This window comes from Gavia stellata, chromosome 2 (assembly GCF_030936135.1).
Source record: "Gavia stellata isolate bGavSte3 chromosome 2, bGavSte3.hap2, whole genome shotgun sequence".
NCBI lineage: Eukaryota > Metazoa > Chordata > Aves > Gaviiformes > Gaviidae > Gavia > Gavia stellata.
In genome coordinates this window covers 58716402-58739402 of record NC_082595.1, presented here as the reverse complement: position 1 = coordinate 58739402, position 23001 = coordinate 58716402, and the positions used below count along the sequence as shown (strand labels likewise).

Here is a 23001-nt window from a genome sequence, read left to right as displayed (position 1 = left end):
ACTGAAGCATGAGTGCCTACCTCTGTAACCTCTAATGCTCAAAACAGTTTCAAGTTTCTGTTTCAAAATCTTAACAGTATCAGAAAGCTGTGTGTTTGCTGCTACATTTATTGGCAGTTCTCCTTTCCCATTAGGATGGTGACATTTCCTTACTGCCTCTGTGTTAAAGAAATAAAAATTTTCTGGCTGGCAGTTTTCTGTTGCTTATTTTGAATTGATTCATGGTGAAAGTGTGTCTTAGTATAGTTTTGCATAACCTGCTCCCGTTCTGGCATTTTGTCTGACCTAACCTTGCAATCACCCCTTATGAAGGGTGTGAAATTTCATTGTTTACTAATCTATTCTGCAATCTCCACGCATTGAGTTTCCAGCTCATCTGGATGTTCTGAGATGAATAGGTAAAATAAATGAATTTTTAATTATTAAATTTGCCCTGTATGAGTGTTGTCCTACTTCTTTTTTGAGGCTAAACTCATTGCCATGATAATCCAGCACTAAGATTATTTACTTCTATTGTTGACTCAGAAAGTCTTTTCCTCTCCCACACATATGTTTAATAGCTGCCTTGACCTTTAAAAGGGAGAGGGAGAAAAATCAGGCTATGTGAAAATCTATGGCTTAACCGTCAAGAATATCCATCATCAGGCCACAGAATAATATAACACTCCGAAGTTTTGCAGTTCTGATAACTGGCAGACATTGACATTTATTATTCAGCTTGCTGGACAAAGATATAAATCCACAAATGACGCTTATGTTGTATTTAATCAGAAAATAACTAAATATGGACAAGAACTTTACATGAGTACCTCGGTTTTGGAAACTAGCTTATGTGACTCAGTTTAAAATCCCTCTCTCCCTGTTTCCTTTCACGCTGCTCCTTCATCTGCACAGGCTATGAACTACCTCCTGGTGAAAGCAGCCAAGGACACAGACAGACTTGAGCACAGGTTTGTCATTGCTCTACTGATGCTCCAGGCTGGGCTGACACAAGCTTGCTCCAAGAGGCAAAACAATGTCACAGCAAAAGAGTATGACTCATAAGCCTCATGTTTAATGAGCTGCTTCAGTGCAGAATAGGAGTTAGAGCTGCTAAACCTTCCCTGTCTTATTCCCTGCAGGACACACAGGTGCACTGTGTTAAAGGACAAGGACGAGATCCACCTCTAATGGTGGAGTTGCAGCTGAAAGACTATTATTTCTTCCACTGGGGCCTCTTTGGGATCCCAGACCAGGCTGAGCTACTGCCTTTAGCACATGGGCTGAGGGAGGGGAAGAGGCCACCATTGCCCTGGCTGCTGCAGTGTTTCTTGGAGGGTTTCTCTCTGTGAGCTGGTTCTGCACTGCTGCTGTTCCGTAGCTAAAGAAGGGAAAGCTGCAAGAAGGAGCCTCAGCTGATCAGGAGCTGCAAACTGTGCACAAAGATGAAGCACAAGTCCCCTTGGGATCTGAAGTGCAAATCATGTACAGTTGTCTTACAAAGATTTCTGACTATATCTCCAAAATCCCAGGTTGGGCCAGTCAAAGCACACAAGTTCAAGCACAACACTGCATTAGACAACTACGGAGGTCTCCAGACCAGAGCCAGCTCGCATCTGGCTGGTTGAGAGCTAGTTGGAAGAGTTTTCAGCTGTATTCATATGGGTATACAAGTGCTTTAGTTTGTTTTAAAGAGTTTTAAAGAAGGAAAAACTACAACAAAATCCCAAAGTTAATGTAACTATTATTAACAAAGTTAATATAACTTCCACATTCAAAACCAGGCACTATTGGTGAATTTATAAAACCTTCCCATGGCTTATTCTTTATCCTATAAAGAAAATGTAGTGCCTCCATGTCCTTTTTTACTGATATTTTTTGACAAAACTATCACCCTTATATGAAAAATTTATTAGAGAAAATATTAAAGAAGGCTTAGGGTCTGCACCCTGTTCTAAGCAATCAATTGCAGTTTCTCATATAAGAAAGACAGTAAAATATTCTCATTGACAGATGCCTAACAATAAATAAACACATAAATAAGCAACACTGTCCCCAGTTGAGAGCATTGCCTCCATAATAATTCACCGAACTTGAAGACTGCGTCCCTGCCAGAACAAGCCCCAGGTCTATCAGAATTGATAAAAACACTCATACATTTACGACAATTTCATTCACATCCAATAAGAAAGGAAAGTTTTCAGTTGCATTTTTCTCATACTGGTGGCAGCTCAATAACTCTGCAAAGCAGTGTTCATCAAGAAGTATCCCAAAGTACATTCACAGGGCGCACAGGGAATTCATATGCCTATCATTACTAGGTAGCTGTCATTATGGTGGAATGTGATAGTCACTATGCATGATGTATTAGGGATTTTTAAAGCTGGAAAAACATACCATGCATTTCTAGGAGGGGAAATTTAACCAAAGAATGATCTCTGGACATTCCCTCTGTTCCAGTTTGCCATATTTACCCATAGTGCACACAGAGCCTTATGGAAATGTTTTCCTGGTTCCTACAGTGACTGAGTCTCAAGAATGCTTATCAGGACCTGTGCCCTGACCGCCAGCTGATACAGATTGCTTCCAGTCACAGAGCTCTACACGAGCTTCAAATCTCTTTCCTTATTACACTGACGGCAATGACTTTTCTCTGACCAATCCCTATGAAAGCACCTGGTTGTCTGTTTCCACCTCTTAGCTCTGTTTATTCCCCGTGCCTAGGCCATCAGACAAGGAGGGATATCACTAGGCTGAGTATCAACTGGCCATTTTCATGGTTGTCTTGACAGCTGCCTGGAAACCAACTGACTTTCCACAGTCTCTCTGATGCAGGGCTACAGGAATGAGGGCTTAGGCAAAGATCAGGCTGCATATGTGCGCTGCCTACAACAAGGGCAGCTGCTGTGCATATGCTGGCAACTCATCCATCTACACACAGGCTGCAGCACTGATGTGTCCTGAACATGTTGTTCTCTGTGCACAAACAGGCCAATTTCCACCTCTGCAATAGCTGTGACATCCTGGCTTTCTCAGAGCTATTTCTCCAGTGCAATAAATGTTTTCGTGCACAGCAATCATTTCCTGATGTGCCAGGCTCTTTCAATCAGATAAGCAGCAATCTGCACATAAAGGCACCAAAGATAAGAACTTGAAGGAAATTTGTGCCTTGCTACCTCTGGCCACTAAATGCCTACAAAACTTTAGACGATCTGGCCCAAGCTTCTTGCAGCCCCTCTCTGCACAGTTCCAGGTGGGGCTGTCTCTCTGCCAGAGATTTCTTTAGCTGTAATTGTCCCTGGACTGAGCTTCACTTTGGTTCCACTTTTGGTTCCACAGAGAAGACGGGGAAGGCATGTGTCATGGTAAATACTGTCTGTGGTATTTCACCGGGCTTCGCCTTAAGGGCTGGAGACAGAGAAGAAATTTAGCAAGACAGTTGCAGCGAACATTTTGTCTTCAAGTGATCATCACAGCTTTAGAGACATTTAGCATCTCAGAGACTGAAAATGGGTAACAACACTAGAATCAAGCATTTCTCAATAGCAGGGGTGAACTTAAAGTGCAATCATTATGCTAGTCTGTTCCAGGCTCTACAACTTTATTTTTAATTATTATTTGCCTTAAAAAGAGCACTTTGAAGTGCTGCTGAGATAAAAGCCCTGATGCGATAGGCAGGGGACGAATTCACAGTGAAAGGCTATCCCTGTCTACTAACAGATTTCAAAGCTGTTAAGTGTGTGTTGTGGAAGTGCCTCTATTTCATGTCAAATATGATGACCTACACTTCTGTATGCTTATATTTTTATTCTGTCGGTGTACGTTCCCATCTACTCTTAGAACTGGGTCGAAAAATGTGGGTCATCATAAGGCAAGAATCAAACTGTTAATGTGATTCTCTCCTACTTCTCAAATACTTTGGCATGTCAAAAATTCATAAATCTCTTTCTTTCCTCTTTTCTCATCCCCACACACGGCAAATAATGTAGCTTTTATATTAAACCAGAGTGTTGTACTTCTATCTTTTATGTTAGTGTATTTACTAAACTGACAGCTGTGGCACCCCTTGAAATGAGTTTATGGTCATTTGCTTACTTTGAAGGTATTCTAGAAGACTTCCATATCTCATCAGCTCAGTAATAATATAAATTGGGTCCTCCAAAGTACAGACAGCATAAAGCTGTATAAGCTTTGGATGTCTCAAGTTCTTCATTATTTGTGCTTCCCTCAGAAAGTCCTTCGGATCCATTGAACCTGAAACAACAGCATATAACAAAACATAAGCTGAGGTTATTAAAGGCCTTCCTACCAGCCTGGCAGTCTTAAGGGAATAACTGAGATTGTTTTCTGTCTTTCAAAGTACATTAGCATCTCAAGTCTTCACAGTTCCCACAGAAAACAGACAGTGCAGCTGAAATAAACAGTTAATGAGTGAAACATGCCAGTTGCGCAGGGACAGAGAACATATGTGTTCCAGCCGCCAGACATATACAGACTAAAATTAACCTCCCCCAGGCAGAAAAAAGTGAGGCTAGAATGTTAACTGATATAATTTAAGGAAACAATTATGTTACAACTGGTTAACAAAACAGCCAGAAACTGAGGTAAGAGTGCCTAGGTAATGAACATAGAATGTCTGACAGAAAAATAGTGCTGCAATAGGAATTTGTTGCACTATTTTTTCTGCTTCAGCAATCAAAGCCTGAAAGCACTGAAATCACTTTAGCATATAAGGAGAGGATGCATGCATTTTATATACATAAATACAAATAACTATTTATAATATTCATATAATATACAAATATACTTGTGCAAATATTCTTATACTGATCTGGAACAACCTTATTAAAAATACCAATGTATGCGCAGATGTAACAGTAATTTTACACTCCCTTAAATGCAGAAGTATCTTAACAGCTAATGATCCCAACTTTTAAGTGTTACATAACGTCATAATATCTCTATTTCTATTCATATACACAGTGAGTCAATGCATAAACTATGTCAAAGAAACAATACAGAAATGGCACAGGGAACTAAAGTCAGATGCAAATTTAGGATTAGAACTCACACGTCCTAAACAGGGGATGGATTAGAAAAAAAACATGCACAAATAAGGAAGAAAAACTTTCTCTATGGATGATCCAGTAGCGAACAGATAGTCTCAGATGTTTGAGGAAGATGGTAAATAACATCTACTTCACAATACTTGTACAAACAAATGTGAAATTATCCAACTACTCAAATGTTTCCTTCCTCACAAATAAAAATAGTTTCACTACCAAAAGAGTACAGTGAAGGTTTGGGGAAAAAAAAAAGTCTACCCAAATCTAATCTGCTCTATGCCATGTTTAAAAACAGACTCTTTTCTTAGTGTAAGCAGACGGAGTCATTTGAGAAGCCAAGGCTGCAAGAGTAAGAGTCTTTACTGGTTTTTAACATCAGGTAACCGACAAGGTTCATTCAGGAGCTTGGCTTTGTTTCAAACATGGATGTTTAAATGAAGTGAAATGCTGGGAGGATGCTAAATGGATCAGCCATAAAACTCCACCAGAAAATCTGTTCTACAGAATTAACTGTCAAATCAGCCTGGGACACCTTCACCCAACACCTGCCTTGAATGCTGCCTCCTGAAAAGTGCTCCAACCTATTTCCCAAAACACAGCAATGATGTACATCAATGCAAGGGGAATGACTCAGAAATGCTTCTGACATACTTTATGAAAAAAGAGACACTTGACCTTGCCACTTGTGAGAGCAAAGATTATTGCAAGGGACAGGTGGTCCTCTCCACAGTGTCCTCATACTTTCCTTGGCAATCCTACAGGGTCCAATTTGACAGTATTTTATAGGATGCCATTTGGAGAGATGGTGGAAGGCAATGGATTTCGATACCATCAATAAATGGATAGCAGCCAATAATACACCTCCTCAACAGGTACAGGTTATACCCATTTCCTTTTGTCACTGTCAGAAGAAAGTGGGGGCCTGCATGAAAAGTAAATGACTCATACTTGGTGTGGATAAAGCAGAGATTCTGTCAGTCAGGTGGAAAAACCCAAACATCTGTAATGCTAAGGCTATGACCTTTTCCTGTTTAGAAAGGCACAATCTTTACAGCTTTAGTTGAACCTTCCACCAATCCTTGATTAAAAAAAAAAAAAAAAAAAAAAAAAAAAAGCCTAGTTATCTTTAAAGGGTTTGGACTCACTTTGATACTGATTTAATATTGTGGTCCATTTGCTTACTCTTTTCAAGATATATGCATTTGTCATCGAAATCATTCAAAAGTCTACAGAGAAGCTGCATGGTGTGAGGTATTCTGCCTCCAAAGGTAAATGCATAAGCATGACTAATGATTTAGCATCAGTACCAAAATTTGGCATGTTGATCCCAGAAAGGATAAAGTATTTGCTAACTTGGGGTCTGCCAAATCACCTGTCCTCTATGGATCATTATACAGCATTTCTTCACACCGTAGAAAATGACAGTCTGATTTGTTCCCATCATCAAAGTTTGCCTACAAGGAATCTCTCAGTTTAATCATGCTATAAACTTTTTCCAACAAACTGAAGGCAAGCAATATGGTTTTCACATATGACAACTTCCAATAAATTGATCAGGAGGGAAGTATTCTATTAACTGAATAGCAGCAAATCCTTCTTTACACTATAAAAGTAATTAGTAATAGTAACTATAACAAAACAGTGACAAAGATCAATTAGTATTTCCTGCATATTTTAAAGAGCCTATGTAACCTTCCGTTTTACTTAATTTATATCTTTAAATAGCACAGGTAGCAGATAGTGACCAAAACCCCCGAGAGCCCTGTAGCTCTTATACTGTAGTTAACAAGTGGATTGGATGCTAACTAAAAAAATTAAAAAGTGTCTTTATCAGTGTTTTGTCTAAGATTAGGTTTTAGCAACTAGATAATCAAAGTAAAAACTGCCTCTAAAAACAAGTGAACATGCCTGTTACAAATTACTTAGATAAAGCCTGTCACAGTATTAGCAAAGAAGTTACAAGACATTTCTTTGAGGAAGTTTATATAAATGAAATATATAAAATATATGCCACATGGAGTTTCAAATAACTAGGTTTTTTTAGTTTGGAGTTGAATTACATGTGTTTTCAATGAAGTATACGTTTTCAGCTCTAAGTGGCAAAGACAGTATGAAGAACAGATTACTGTAAGTAGAAACCACTTGGTCAAAAACCAACTAGTTAACAGAAGCCTTTACTGAAACAACAAGTATCCCTTGTGCAAGACACCAGTTTGGGAATAGATTGATCAGTACCTGAAGAAAATACAGTTTTGATAATTTTTTTTTGAAAGAAAAATGTTTTTGTAAATATCAAAGGCCTTCTTAAGAACAAAATGTTGGAATATGTTCCTTTGATGTGCTGCTTTGCCAGAAATCACCTCCAATTTAAGCCTACTTAAAGCAGGTATATCAGTTCTGATTACTTTCTTTCTGAAAATATTTTGTTCTGGAATTGAGGAAGCTTCGCATTATAAGATAAACACTGATAATTTGGAAATGAGTTAGAGAGAAAGGTCAGTTATTTTTATATAGTTTCCACTGGCCCAAATGTAAGTGGCCCTTAAATATTTGATAAGCCTCTCCAGAGACCCTTTGTTTGCAACTTTCAATAAACCTTGCCAAATTATTTCAAAGAAACTTTGTACTTCAGAGCAACCTTGTCTTCTGAATAAGTTTATATAAAATGAACTTATGTACAGAGTACATTGAGCATATGCTGTGATATTCTGAAAAAGTTTATGCATATTAAAGAAATAACATTAAAAAGTACAAGTTCTTGGTAACACAAGAGACTGAATGTAAAATATTCACATTAACAGGAGAATGAAATAGGTATCTGACAATCCTCAAGCAGCCTTCTCACCACACAGACATGAACTTACCAGTTAGTGTAAGGTTATGTACTGAACTAAATGTAATAAAAGAATTTCTTTGTTCAGGGAAATTGAGAGACTTTCCTGAGTGCGAAGCTTTTTACACTGCATAGGCACTAAAGAGACGATGTATTGAAGAACTGAAAATATTATTAAAACGTTCATTGACAGTACCAACCCAGAGACTATTTTGAGAAAGCCTCCTGAAAATAAATGCTTGGGCAGCTTCCATGCAAAGAAAGAGCTTGGGAGATGCTTTACAATATGATAATGACAAATGCATCTGTCAACTTGAACAGGCATAAGGAACTTTCTCAGATACGATTAACTGGAGATGATAGATGTCTGCTTTGCATGCTGACAGTTGGAGAACCAGACAATAGGTTCTAGAGAATCCATCACACTCAGCATAGGACAAAGTGCAAATCCCTGCTAAAATGATTTCCACTTAAATAGAAAAAATAATGCCTCAGTGAGGAAATAAAAAAAGAAATGTGAAATGACATGTTCAGGGACCTACAGCAAGACAGTGCTGTGAAGAGCCAAGAACAGAAATAGCAATTGCTGGCTTCTAGACCATTTTCCTATCAGCTGATCCCTACACCTCTTTGATTATCGTAGGTCAACAACTCAAAAGTCAGAGATGTTCCTTAAGGCAAAGATGTTCTTGTTTTTTGGTTTTTTTCATTCACACATCCATCACTATGTTTTTGGCTGGTAAAATGTCACAGATGTCTCCAAAGCAGAGTCAAACACTAGTGCACAAATAAGAGAATTATTTGAATGAAGGCATCCCGTTACTACTGCTTTTTGTTTATAGTCTCAACAGTTTCAACAAAATCTGTAGTTCTGTGCCTTCTAGCCTAGGAGCCATACATTTTAATCACTGTGGCCTAGAAACACTAATGCGCAACCCATCTGGAGTGTCTTCAATGCACTGCTGAAACATTTAAGCAACTCACTGCCAGAAGCTTGAAGAAGCCAACCATTGCATTGGTTCATGCAATGCAGTTCTTCAACACAGGATGGATGGTTCATGTTTATGCACCTGTATATTCCCTGTGGAAAATTTGGTCTTCATAGTGCAGCGGACACAGTAACAAACCCACTCTGTTCAATTTTTCACCTGATGCCTGAAGTACTTGTGTGTTCAGTCACGCCCCTATAAAGTTAGGAACTTATGTTTCCTTTGATATTAGGGTTACTGCATAAGATAAGGGGTGTTGCAGACATCTGAAAATGTGTTCATGGGATTCTCCTCTGAAGCAGTATTATTTTTAATGTAAGCAATAATTTGGGGCAGTATATAGAAGAGCACTAAAACAAGACTGCATGATCAGAGGGGAAGTAGAGAAGGAAATCTGTCATGGGCATCCTGGGGAGCACCAAACAGACAAAGTAAGGGAGCAGGAACTCTTCAGCTTCTCTGCAGCCCAAAAAATCCGAACTTCCTGCTCCACTGGCATTTTTCATCTGGACCAGGTCCTAATTTGGAGTGGCAGGGACCACAGTATGAACAATTGGATAGAAAATCAAGGAATAGGGAGACTCAAATCTTTGGACATTGATGATTATTGCAGGTGGGATGTAGCAGCAACCATGGCTGATAGGCTGCTGACATGGCTGACACCAGTGCTGGTGTCTCCCCTTCTCGTGCCATTCTCCCCTGGGTGTTTGTGGGAAGAACAATAAGAGGGTGAACTAAAATTGCCAGAAATAATGAGAGGAAACAAAGAAGAGTAGGAGGTGGAAGAACGTGACCACCATCTGTATCCTCTGCAATGGAGAGTACTGTCCCAGTACAAAATGCTACAGTGCAACCTCTGAATATAACACTAGGAAATGGTGAGATGACACAGAAAGCTGGAACTAATTAAAGGATCAAGATTTATGATTTTTAGCATAATGACAGCCTGTCTCATACTCACAAATGAAGTTTAGGATGATAAAAAGTTCTAAATATTGTTGCATTAACGAAAGCTATTAAAGATAATACTTGGTATTACTTTAACCAAAAGACTCGCATTTAATTATGAGTCTTGTGACTCTTTCTGCAAGGTTAATAGAGATCTTATATAAATATAAAGAACACAGACTAATCATTCTGACATTTTGAAGGTCTCCATAATCCACCACTGGCTCTGAAAAAAGCCTCTAAATAGTCAGGGGAAAAAAAATGGTTCTGGATCAATAGATTTCATCTTCTGATGTTTTCAGTGGTGAAGTGTTGAACATTCTGTTTAGAGATGGACAACAAACTGCTAGCAGAAACAGGAATTCATTGAAAAAGGATGGTTCATTAAATCTGAAAACATCTGTGGTTGAGTTGTTTTTCCTGCAAAATCTCCCTTACGGTCTGTAAGGGCTGTGTGTGGAGCCTTGTTGTCTATAGCCAGTCGGCTGCAAGCCCCAAACTCTGAAGCTGGTTAAACTAGATGCTCTGTAATCATAAAGGCTGGGGGTGAAATGACACCCCACCAGGTTCATCAGAAGATGGACATTTCCTGTAGCCTCCTTAGGAATCCCAATCCCTCTGCAGTTCTTGGCCAGAGGGCTCCCAGTCTGACCAATTTAAGATCTGAGAGGCTCCACCAGCTTGACATTTTCCTCAGTTTTGTTACTGTTGTAAATTTTGTGGAATTACAGAACACAGCTTGTAGCTGGATTCACCTCCTCCCATTGTAAGCAGTTATTCAGGCACCTAGATCTGAGTTAGTTGTCCAGACTTTACAATCAAGGGAAAGAAACATGCTTTAATAGCATGTTATTCTATTATTGTAATGTACATTTCTAATCTATAGTATGATGTATCTGACATGTAAGTGCTTATTTCTTCCCACGAATTATCAAAAAAGCCTGATACATCGAAGTTGTTAAATGCCTAAAAATAGGAAAATGTAGCTAGTATGATATGCATCAATGTTTCTGAAAGAAATACTTGTGAAATTTCCAGTTTGTGTGCAATATCTGAAAAATTGGCTCTTGCTCCAAATTGGAATGGAAACAGATTTCTGAATACCCTAATTACTCACAAGTCAGGAATCACACATTTGCATCAAGTGAGAACTGGCTCTGGGAAAAGTCCATCACTGCCATCTCACCAGAATTCTAGAGTTTTATTTTTCCAACAGGTTGGAAGGTCATCTACCTAAACACAACCTTTTTAAGGCTTTTAGCAGCAATAGCTAGAAATTAGTATATCACAGAATCACAGAATCACTAAGGTTGGAAAAGACCTGTAAGATCATCAAGTCCAACCGTCAACCCAACACCACCATGCCCACTAAACCATGTCCCACAATGCCACGTCCACACCTTCCTTGAACACCTCCAGTGAAGGTGACTCCACCACCTGCCTGGATAGCCTGTTCCAGTGTAGGTCCAGAAAAACTATTTGAGAAATGAGGAGAGTACCATATAACAAGAAACTGTATTTAGTCTTTCTAAAGACAATAGAAAATTGGTTTTACTCGTTCTGTATGTACCTCCAGAACGGAAAGAAAAAGTGATGCATATGAGGAGGCTTTTATTTTATTACAAGACATAAGAGTTAAAGAAAAGACATCAGGTAAATCGAGATGAGAAATTAGGCCCACATTCTTACAGGCATAGTGATAAACCATTGATACAAACTGTCAAACTTAGCAGAGGCAACTTCCCTCTGTGCCTTCAGCTCAGGACTAGAAGAATTCTAGTTATTATCTAGTCAAGCACAAGCTCTGTTTTGATTAAATACAAATGCTCTATCTCAGCAGAGGGGTGAAATCTAATGGCATATAACAGCAAATTATTCAGACTATACATGATCTAGGACAGATGTACACTGCAAAATAACGTTCAACAAAAAAAATCAAACTAGCAGAAATCCCTTCTGGCCTTCAGGCCTATAAATCTATAATGTACTGATTGCATTATGCTCTTCTATATTGTTTTTTAGGTGATTACGTTACTTGATTAACCTGCTCCTGCATGGAAATGAGAGCATGGTTCCATGTCACAATTTCTCTGGTGGTAAAGCCATTTAAACAGAACCCTCTCTGTTTCAATCCCCTATATTTGCCAGATCACTTACAGTTTATCACACCCCTCTGTTGTTCTGATGACTTTCTTTTCCAGTGGGTCTACACTGTAAAGTAGCTTAGCAAAAAGACTTTGGTTTAAAATATGCTCCCCTCTCCCCCAATGCAAAGACAACTGATTTAGATCTTTGAGCCAAGCAACACGAGAGGATCATTTTGCAGTGTGTCACACGTGAAGCCTGAAATATTCTGTGCGAATATTGGAAGTTTTAGTCATCAACATATAACATGATGCATTTCTTGATTACTCATGAACTACTACGTTTTCCATTCATTTATCATCTTTATAGTAAGACAAATGAAATTACCAGACCTAGCCTTTGCTATAATCTTATTAGTACCAGACTAAGCATTTATTACTCAGATTAGGGTAGGGGTATTGGGGTTTTTCTTTAATTATTGAAATGTTATTCCTCATGAGTAACGATGAGAACAAGCTATGGAAAACCAATGTGCTAACTGATTACTGTAAGGCACTCCAAGTGGTGATAAACATTGTGTAGAAGAGGATAATTCCCTAGAGAAGTATACTACAAGGTTAAATACTTCCATTTGAGGCTGTTTGAACCAGTTTTGTACAACGAGATAGTTCATAAAGTACAGTGATAAGAGATTCAGTATTAACTATATAATTTATCAAGATGGCTTTGAGAATTAAAGTCTTCTATTCTGAGCATCACTAAGTGCAATGCATGACTTCTCTATCACAGTATTAGATCACAAACTCTCTGCTATTCAAGCATCGCATCCAGGTGGGGTTTGTGTCTGCCCTAACTCAATATAACCCACTGTGAAATCAATAAGACCACTACTGTTGACCTTAGCAGGAGGCAGACTAGAGTGAAAAAAACAGAGATGGAAAAAGTATTGATTAATCAAGCCCTTTTTCCCAGACGAACTATGATACTACTAAAAGTATCACAGTTGAAGGGGCTTCTTCCTGTGTACTGTGCTAGTCTGTACGTAATAAATTTGCAGTGACTGTTATGTTTGTTCCAGTGTAAAATTTAATTTTTAGCTAACAAACCTATTGAAGAAGTTTGTGTGATCATTTTTTATTGTTTTATAGTCTTCTGTAAGTGCATTCTTAGGACACCTTATTATAGAAACAAAAAAACCCCTACTTCTTTTCCTGTTCATGTTGCTCTAGAAGTACTGTGTTCTCTGTGTGCTTTATCAGCCAGACATTGAAAGGATAGTGAATTGAACAACAAAGAACAGATCTCCACAGATCAGTTTGGCCTTAATCACATTAAAATCTCTTTCAGATACAAAATTAACTAACTCTTCCTTTTCTTCGGGTAGAGTATTAGTAACAGTCATTCAGCTGATCAGCATCAAAAAGAAACAAAAAAAAGGAAAAAAAGGTAAATTGCAACTGGAACTTGCCACTAATGTTTCATGTATTTCTGGGTAGCCTTGTCATTTCTAACAGAATCCATTATTAAAATAGACGTTTGTCTCATGGAGAACTGACAATATGTACTGTCCCCATTATACAGAAGGAAAAGCTCAATTAGAGTTTTGAAATGAGTTATTAAGAGAAGGAGATGAAATATGATTAAGATAGCTTCCCATTTTTGCATATGCAATACGAGATAAATGTCAACTCCACTTTCCCACTAAAGAAAATAAGTAGAAATGCATGCACTGCAATTTGTTCAAAATCTAATTATTTTGTTTGATGAGAAACAAATCTTTTCCTAGAGTGCTAATTGCCACATATTTTCTTAAACAGTAAAGAAAAGACAATTTCTAAAAGAAAATTTAATGTCATAAACGTTTAAGTTAGCTTAGTCTTGTTCTTCATTTCAGCTTCATTAGTTTCCTTCTTTAAATATTGTTTTAGAGATTTCACATTTTAGGAAGAACCCTTCAGTCTTCTGCAATAAAACAGACTTGTCCAGATGTTGCATTAAATCGCTAAAGGAAAGTAAACACAGATGGAAATATTAGGTGGTTCTTGTATGGAGAAGAAAGGCCAGCATCATACTGGACTGTTTAAACAGAGGTCTAGCACGTCAGAAACATGAAGCAAATCACTGTCTTCACACATCTAGACTTGATCTTCCTTTTAGCATCATATTTGGAAAAAGAATATGGTTACCACCTTGAAACAGCACAGTAAAGATCTTCTGAAAACAATGGGACATTTAAGCATCTGACCTACATGAAGAATCTGGCTGAGCTGTTTAACCTAAAGAATAGAAGACTAAAGAGGAACTTGGCAGACTCAGAGAATCATAGAATCATTTAGGTTGGAAAAGACCTTTAAGATGATCAAGTGCAACCATTAACCTCACCCTGCTAAGTCCACCACTAAACCATGTCCCTAAGCACCTCATCCACACGTCTTTTAAAAACCTCCAGGGATGCTGACTCAACCACCTCCCTGGGCAGCCTATTCCAATGACTAACAACCTTTTCAGTGAATAATTTTTTCCTAAAATCCAATCTAAACCTCCCCTGATGCAACTTGCGGCCATTTGCTCTTGACCTTTCACTTGTCACTTGGGAGAAGAAACCAGCACCCAAGTCTCTACAACCTCCTTTCAGGTAGTTGTAGAGAGCAATAAGGTCTCCCCTGAGCCTCCTCTTCTCCAGGCTAAACAACCCCAGCTCTCTCATAAGTCTTGTGCTCCAAACCCCTCACCAGCTTCATCGCCTTTCTCTGGACATACTCCAGCACCTCAATGTCCTTCTTGTAGTGAGGGGCCCAAAACTGAACATGGTATTCGAGGTGCGGCCTCACCAGCGCCGAGTACAGGGGCACGATCACTTCCCTTCTCTTGCTGGCCACACTATTTCTGATACAGGCCAGGATGCCGTTGGCCTTCTTGGCCACCTGGGCACACTGCTGGCTCATATTCAGCCGGCTGTCAATCAACACCCCCAGGTCCTTTTCTGCAGGGGAGCTTTCCAGCCACTCTTCCCCAAGCCTGTAGCATTGCCTGGGGTTGTGATCCAAGCATAGGACTCAGCCCTTGGCCTTGTTGAAGCTCATACAGTTGGCCTGGGCCCATCGATCCAGCCTGTCCAGATCCCTCTGCAGAGCCTTTCTGCCCTCAAGCAGATCAACATTCCTGCCCAACTTGGTGTCATCTGCAAACTTGCTGAGGGTGCACTCAATCCCCTCATCCAGATCATTGAGCAAGATATTAAACAGAACTGGTCCCAATACTCAGCCCTGGGAAACATCACTTGTGACTGGCCGTCAACTGGATTTAACTCCATTCACCACAACCCTTTGGGCCTGGACATCCAGCCAGTTTTTTACCCAGCAAAGAGTGCACACATCCAAGCCATAAGCAGCCAGTTTCTCCAGGAGAATGGTGTGGGAAATGGTGCCAAAGGCTTTACTGAAGTCTAAGTAGACTATATCCACAGCCTTTCCCTCATCCACTAAGCAGGTCACCTGGTCATAGAAGGAGATCAGGGTAGTCAGGCAGGACCGGCCTTTCATAAACCCATGCTGACTGGGCCTGATTGCCTGGTTGTCCCATACGTGCCGCACAATGGCACTCAAGATGATCTGCTCCATAACCTTCCCCGGCACCGAGGTCAGGCTGACAGGCCTGTAGTTTCCAAGATCCTCCTTCCGGCCCTTCTTGAAGATGGGCGTCACATTCACTAACCTCCAGTCCACTGGGGTCTCCCTGGTTAACCAGGAAATAATAGTATGTACCACATAATATATTGATAAGAATATCGATAATATTGATAACAGTATGTACAACATTGCTGTAAAGAGGAAGAAAATAATCGGTACTCTCTAGTCCTGGTGTGGTAATGGGCTTGTATTGCAGAATGAAAGATTCAGGTCAGACACAAGGAGAAAAAGACTATTTTCTGTCTTGTAGTTTCAGAATTCAGTCAAAATAGGCATATGGATCCCTGTCACAAAAGTATAGGCTTAGGGGATACCGTCTTAGGAAAGAGAAATGGACAAAGAGATTTCAAGATGGTTTCTGTGTTTACTGGGTCACTAGGGAGATGCATAAGTTCACTGGAAAAAGCATGCTGTCTTTCACATGAATTATAGAAGGCCTTTATTCTAAGCAGTTTTCTAATTTCAGTTAAGCAGAGAAAAAAAGGTGCTTATTTGCTTTCAATTTGCAAATCCCAAAACACAAACAATATCCTGATACAAGATAGCCCTAAAACACATGCTTAAATTCCTCGCTGTTCAGGAGATCATTCAAGCACATATCAAGCATATTTAGTTGTTCTTCTGAATCAAAGATCTGAATCTGTTCTGCTTCCTGAAACATGATCATTAATGCCCAACACAAGTTTTTCAATTAACAACAACTCATTATATTGTTATCCCTTTTTAAAAAACATGTATATCATCCAGGCTTCCTTTCTTACCTACGTGGTTCTTGCCATCTGCTGGCAGATATTTTATGTTGTCAATTTAAAATGCACAAATTACTTGAAGTTAATGACAAATAATTAAGAAAAATGTTAAAAGCTGTTTTAGTAACAAGCTTATATTATATGCAAACATTGGGTATTAATGTTGTGTATCAAAAACTTTGAGAAATTTTATTCAATTAATATTAAGATTAAAGCACTTCTTAAATACAAACTTAACATAGTATAATATATTCTATATTACCAAAGGAATCATTATAATATAGTATCTAATCACTAGAAGAAATTCTACAAATGACAAACCAGTAGTAAATTGTTTACTTCGCCTACAGATGAAACGTAGTCATTCAATTCCATACAAGCAATATTGTACAAAAGAGATGGCCTTGTTGTGGTTGCCTTTTTATGTGATACAGATGTTGAATAAGAGTAAGTTCAGCCCATACGGAAACAGAAAGCTGTAAAAAAACTGTAATTCAAAATACCAAATAATATCTGGACCTTGAGTTTTACTAAACTTCATGTTTAAGTGCATGGATTTTAAGAATGTTTACATATATGGATAGGGTCTCTTTTCAGTAGCATTTAAAAAATAAAGGAGCACCCTTGCTAACATTTCACATTATTAACATTTAAGAGTAACTCACATACCTGGTTTTAATGTTTTGATTGCCACGGAGGTGGTATTATTCCACAGTCCTTCCCATACTTCACCAAACTGACCAGATCCTAATTTTTTTAACAATTTCAGAGATTTTCGGTCTATCTCCCACTGATCAACAGTTTTATATGACAAATCAAAAGTAGTAGGAATTTGTACCTGGTAAAAGCAAATAATAATACAGTAATTGAGACTTCTAATATTTTTTCATCAGCATATACAACTTTGTTAACTATGTCATGTAAAGGCGCAACTGATATTAATAATGCTTCCTTAGAGTGCACACACGTGATAAAGTAAGCTGAGAACATAAAATAAAGCCCACATCCTGGGTACTTTTTGTTAGAAATAAGAAATACTCTCAGGAAAATATCCTACCATTAAAAGTAAAAATTAGAAATCATCCCTCTAGCAAGCTTTTTGAACAGTGACGTATTGCTTGCCTGAACCTTCTGGGTTTGTCTCAGTAATTACTTATGGACAGCTAGAGTTATGAAGTTAGAGATTTCATCTCCATATACATTTATAAAAAGATATTCATAAATCATGATTTGGCATATTTTCTCCTCCAGCCACACAATGATTTGTTCAAAATGGCATGGTATTTTGTTATTAACATGTCAGCTTCAAGAATGAAACCGTAGCGCTACCCAGAACTTCCTGAAAATAAGCAGATTGTCAACATTTTGAAATGGCAGAAACAGATATGGGGTTAACACCTTCTGACTGATATCTAATGAGTTAGCTTACAAAAAAATATGTTGCACAATGTAGCATCCACTCTTACCTTTAGGCATGGCTTTCCCAGCACCACGCAGAGGCCATCACTGTTCTTACTGTAATAGTCAACAAACTCATTCAGAGTTTTGAAAGTTTTTCTTCTGCTTAGGAAAAAGCCTCCTTCATCCAGCTTTCTGATCCTGTAGTGCTTCACAGACACACCATCAAAAACTAAGAAGATTTAAATATATTAAGTTTGCAGGAATTATAGCAATGGTACAATATAGCTTACGGCCAAACCATCATAATTTTCCTAAATGTATTTATGAGAACCTTAAAATAAATTATTTTCGTTTCAAAGATGACAATTATACAAAATCTCTTTTAAACCAAAGCCCACTGTTTAGATAGCTTAACATATCCAGTCTATTGGTCTTTAACCATTCCAGTTTGGAGATTCTTTCTTACACCTTAAAAACTGACACAAAAATACATAAAGACATCTTCTGTGAGGCAGCTCATACTTCCAGTCTTTTAAGACACCAAAACCAGCCAGCAGCACCTAATTCACAGTAATAATTTAATTAGTTTTTAGTATTTCATTTATCAGTGTTAACATTCCAAACAGCAGCTGCGGGGCTGGCAGGCATTTTAGAGCAAACAGATATATCCTCCACACGGCCATGATTCTCTTGAAAGCACTCACATGTTCCACGGGTTTTATTGAGTTTTGCGCATGTTTGGAATATGTAAAAATCAGGCCAATAATGCTCTGGTTTGAGAAGCCGATGACTCCCTTTCCATTGAAAGGTGTTTTATTCTCATCTGTCCTTTCCTAATCAACAGGACTTTTCTCTCCTCACCTCCTGTAGGTTATTTACCTGCATGTCATGACACCCGAGGTGTCCTTACCTGTGACCGTCAGAGCACTCTTTGGAGGTGTCAGAAAGAAGGCTTGGCCACTGCATGCTGGGGCTAGACCTGGACCAGCAGTAGGCCAGAGATGGAGAAAAAAATGCACTGTCACTCACCTAGTATGTTATTTAAGGAATATTAGGCTTGTAATTGCCATTTCTGATGGCTCTGTCATATATGGCTTAGAGCAGTCTTCAAAGCAGAGTGCATGCAACCCAGGGATTGCGCAAGACAATCCATTGGGGTGTGGGAAAAAAGTATTTTTTGTGCCATTAATAAGCAAAATAAAATAAATATTTTAAAAACGCTGTTTATTTCATCTTTAGCTCATCTTTTTCAATTCCTTTTTTGTGTGTATGTTCCATAATGTACATACTCTATCAGTACAGTAGTACATGTATATAAATCACAAATAAATAAATAAATAAAGATATTTCAGGGGTGAATGCTCAAAAATCTTTTTACTGAGAGGGGTGCACAATAAAAAAGTTCGGAGACCACTGGCTTAGAGATCTCCTTTACAAAGGAATATCAGCAGTAGCAATGGCAGGCTGAGCGTCAGCAGAGAGAGCAGTTCTGAAGAGCTGGAAAGGTGTGTAGTCTCTCATGTGGGATGTTATTTAGCATGACACTCCGTGACTGAGACATTGCTGTCCATTTCCAATGAGTGATGGAGAGCCTATGTTACATACTGAAGGGTGACTGATTTATCTCCTATCAGAGGGGTATCCCACACTGCATTTAATGAAACAACACAGTGCTTTTCTGTGATGAATGAGGAGAGAGCTCTCAAGGGAAGGTGGATGCTCTAGTTGCCATCCTGGTCCTCATGACCCAACATTACACCTTTCCAATAGGCCAGGTGGCTCCTTCCACACCCATTGATTTGGGACATTACCATTACTGTCCCCTTCTCAGGGCCCTCATGCAAGATGAAAGTCTGAAAAGCAAAAGGGAGGCATAAGGGAAAGGTCTTCTGCTGTTTACCTCTCGTATACCTTTTAGTAGCCAAAATTCCAGCAAACATATTCAATTTAGTCATGGTGACTAGTGGCTACTCTTAGTTAAATAATTTAATGGAAATATTTTTCAATCCTAGAAGCAGCCTCAGTCTGTTACATTTAAAAAATCTAATTATCTAAAAAATTGTTGTTGCTCTCCCCTGGAGATATTAGAGCTGATAGATCCTTGATATTGTAACACTACATGAATTTTCGCAGTCACTTTGGTTATATTACCGGAAGAATACACAGTTACATATTGTATCTAGAAAAAAAAGAGAAAATTATGGGTTGCATGTGATTAACAAAGCTGACAGAAAGTATAATTTCTCTTACTGTTTAAGTGATTAAGTTAAAAAGAAAAATCTCTCCTTCCTTAAGTACTGTCAAGTATGATCAAGTATTTTTCTACTGTACTGCGCGATTGTCATCCCAGGCCACCAGAGGGCATAAAGGAGCTGTTGAAAATATTAGGAGATTTTATATCTGCCACAGGTAATATTTTGAGAGAGCTGATTTATCAACTTAGGATTCTGCATGAGGACCAGAAATAAGAATATTTGTAAGCACAGCTCCATAGTATAAAGATAATCACATCACACTTGTCAAATGTCATTTCTTTTTAATTGAACACCTCATAATTAGTATTTTTTAATTATAAAATGCATGTATATTTTTGTGATGTATCATTTGGAAATGGGGCTGAAGCAAAATGAAGGAAAGAGTAATTCAGTAACAACAGACTGGAAATGTAATGACTTTTCCAAAGCTCACAATAAAATGCATCTGGCCAAATGAATTGCTATTTCTGATGAATAAAAGGCCAACAGGATGACTGTGTTAATCCAGTCTTGGTTGTACATCACAAGTGATAGTAGTTTGACTACCTGCTTTATTTATTAGCAGCATTATAATTATTACTTGTGAGGCAGCAAATGTTAATGTAAGAGTTGGTTTGAAGGATGCGGTATAATTTCTTAAGAGTCTTGTATGAAGCTTTATGATTGGCAGCATACAGGTCAGGCAGTGATGTGTGTGGAGAATCTGGAGAATCTGCACTGACACCATCTTTGCTTGTGAAAAACAGCTGAGATTAGTGCAGTATTTGAGAGGGAGCTGTTTACTTGTATGCCAGGGCTGAGTCTGGCTGTACAAGTCCTGCGCTACACACTCACAGACCGGCAGCATGGCGTAGCTCCTCTGCCCAATATGACACAGAGCATATGTCACTCAGGGAAGAGCTAGCCATAACCCCCTCAGTGCTTCCAGTCATTCCTACATCCATACCAGACTGTTTAACAGGACAGGATCGCAACTTCAGCTTCACACAGTTTGACAGCAACTAGGTTTCAAGAGTGCAGTGGTTTTCTCCTCGACTTGCCCTTTCCAAAAGAATCACCACTCCTCATTAGATTTCATCATGGGTTTGGCTTAACAGAAGCATTCTCCTCTCTCTGCTTCCCATCTTCATAAGTTTGGGCCGTGCAGAAGGAGGTTTTGCCTTTTTTATGAGATTTTATGAGAATAAAAATATTTACTGCTCAATTTACTACTCCTTTCCCAGGGCAGCAAAATTTATGGTGCATCAGCAGAGTCAACATCTTCACCAAATGAATCATGGGGACACTAAGGCACCATTACTACCAGTGTCCCAACATCTCTCCTATCAGCAGTCCTCACCAAGCATTGACAGCGCAGCACTGCCAGCAGGAGCTGTGCTTGGTCTCCATGCTCAGGGTGGATGTGGGAGGAGGGTGGCTTATGAGATCACCTTCACCACCACAGAACGGGTGGAGGGGCTGCTCCAAAATTGTTCTCCTGCTATGGCTATGATTTTGCCACTCCTATCAGTCTGCTGCCTTAAACTATTACCTATTTTTTCCTATGCTGAAAGCCAATCTGGCCTAGAGGAAACCACACATTCATTTTTAGGAGCAGGGAAAAAACATGGAAGAAAACACAAACCATTTACATTGTCATTTAATGCAATCGGTCTTTCAGATACCATTATTCAGTGAGGGGGGAAGTAGAGAGCCTCCTGCTATCATTGGCAATGACACTCAATTAAGCTGAGCACATCTAAATTATGGGTTTTAATTAAAAAGAGGCAATGTCTAAGATGGCACCAACATGTTTAAAATTTAATACATTTCACACCAGATGCTGGAGTCATCAACATAAAAATCTGTCGACAACATGTGCATTTTTAAAATGGGAAAACCTATTTTTAAAATGTCAGACACTTCAAAATTATAGCAACACATCTCAGTGGCCTATCTGGTTTGATGTGCTTTCCATTTAACTATTCATAGATGAGAAAAAAATTTCTGAACATGACTTTTTGGTTTTAATTTAAATAGTCATTTATCATCTAAATCTTACAAATTCTGAGTTTTCCCATCAAGGCAAGTTAGAAGTGAAAAGTGTCATTTTAATGAAAGGTAAGGTTTATTTCTTTTTCTTTTTTTTTCCTAAGGAGATCCATTTGTCTCCCTCATTAACATTAAGTCTCTTACACATTGCTCATATGAGTATGAAATCAAGCATGGAAGTCATAAAATCAGTTTATGGGTGCTTGGGTAATATTCTCCCTTCCTTTTCTATTTCTTTTCCTTTTTAGATTTATTACACTTAAATGTCAGGCTGGACAGAGAGTTACAATATTTTCTTAAAGACTTTAATTCTGAAAGCCAGGTTGTCACTCTTCTAGTCGCTATCATCTACTCTGGAGTGAAACCAAAACAGCAATAGCAGGTAGAGCAAACCCAACCAGTCCTACAGAGGACCGGAGTTTGGGGGTCTATTCTTTCTGCACTGAAAAAATTGGAAACAGAAATTAGACATATATTCCAAAATATCAGGTTGTGACTTCTCCCCTGTCAGCTACCATGGAGACAGGAGCCATCCAAGGCCTCTTAAAAGAAATACTCCTGAATCACTGTTCCTCAAGAAAACACTGCTTTTCTGCCTCAGCTTTGAGTGTCTCATAACTCCTCCTTTTGCAACAAAGAGGAGAGAGTCAGAAAAACTGCCTTCTCCATAGCATCTGGTGGACTAAACAACCGTCCTTCCAATTAATTCTCCCCACAGTACAATCCACTTCATCATTTGCTTTAGAATGCACTAGCTCTCCCAAAAGTAGACATAAGTAATGAGATTATGGACACACAATGTCTGGACCATTATGCATACTATTAGGTTGGAAGAAAAAAGCTTGCACAACACAAACAGATGCCATTCAGTCAAGCCTATTCAGTAAGCAGCAAATAATATTTAGCTCTTCAGGATGAAGTAGTGTGTCGAGGCTAAATTACGTTCAAGTCTGGGAAGCTGCTGAAAGATCTAGCA

At 38.7% G+C, this 23001-nt stretch overlaps 1 protein-coding gene across 1 annotated transcript in view; it reads right to left on the bottom strand.

The window, feature by feature from the left end:
- The window catches only part of FRK (fyn related Src family tyrosine kinase), a 55191-nt gene that overhangs the window by 5551 nt on the left and 26639 nt on the right, over positions 1 to 23001 (bottom strand). The window contains exons 3-5 of the mRNA XM_059831548.1: positions 17805 to 17968; positions 17008 to 17176; positions 4075 to 4233 (exon numbers count right to left, since the gene is read on the bottom strand). Coding sequence (XP_059687531.1) covers positions 4075 to 4233; positions 17008 to 17176; positions 17805 to 17968 — 492 coding nt within the window. The remainder of the gene's footprint in view (positions 1 to 4074; positions 4234 to 17007; positions 17177 to 17804; positions 17969 to 23001) is intronic.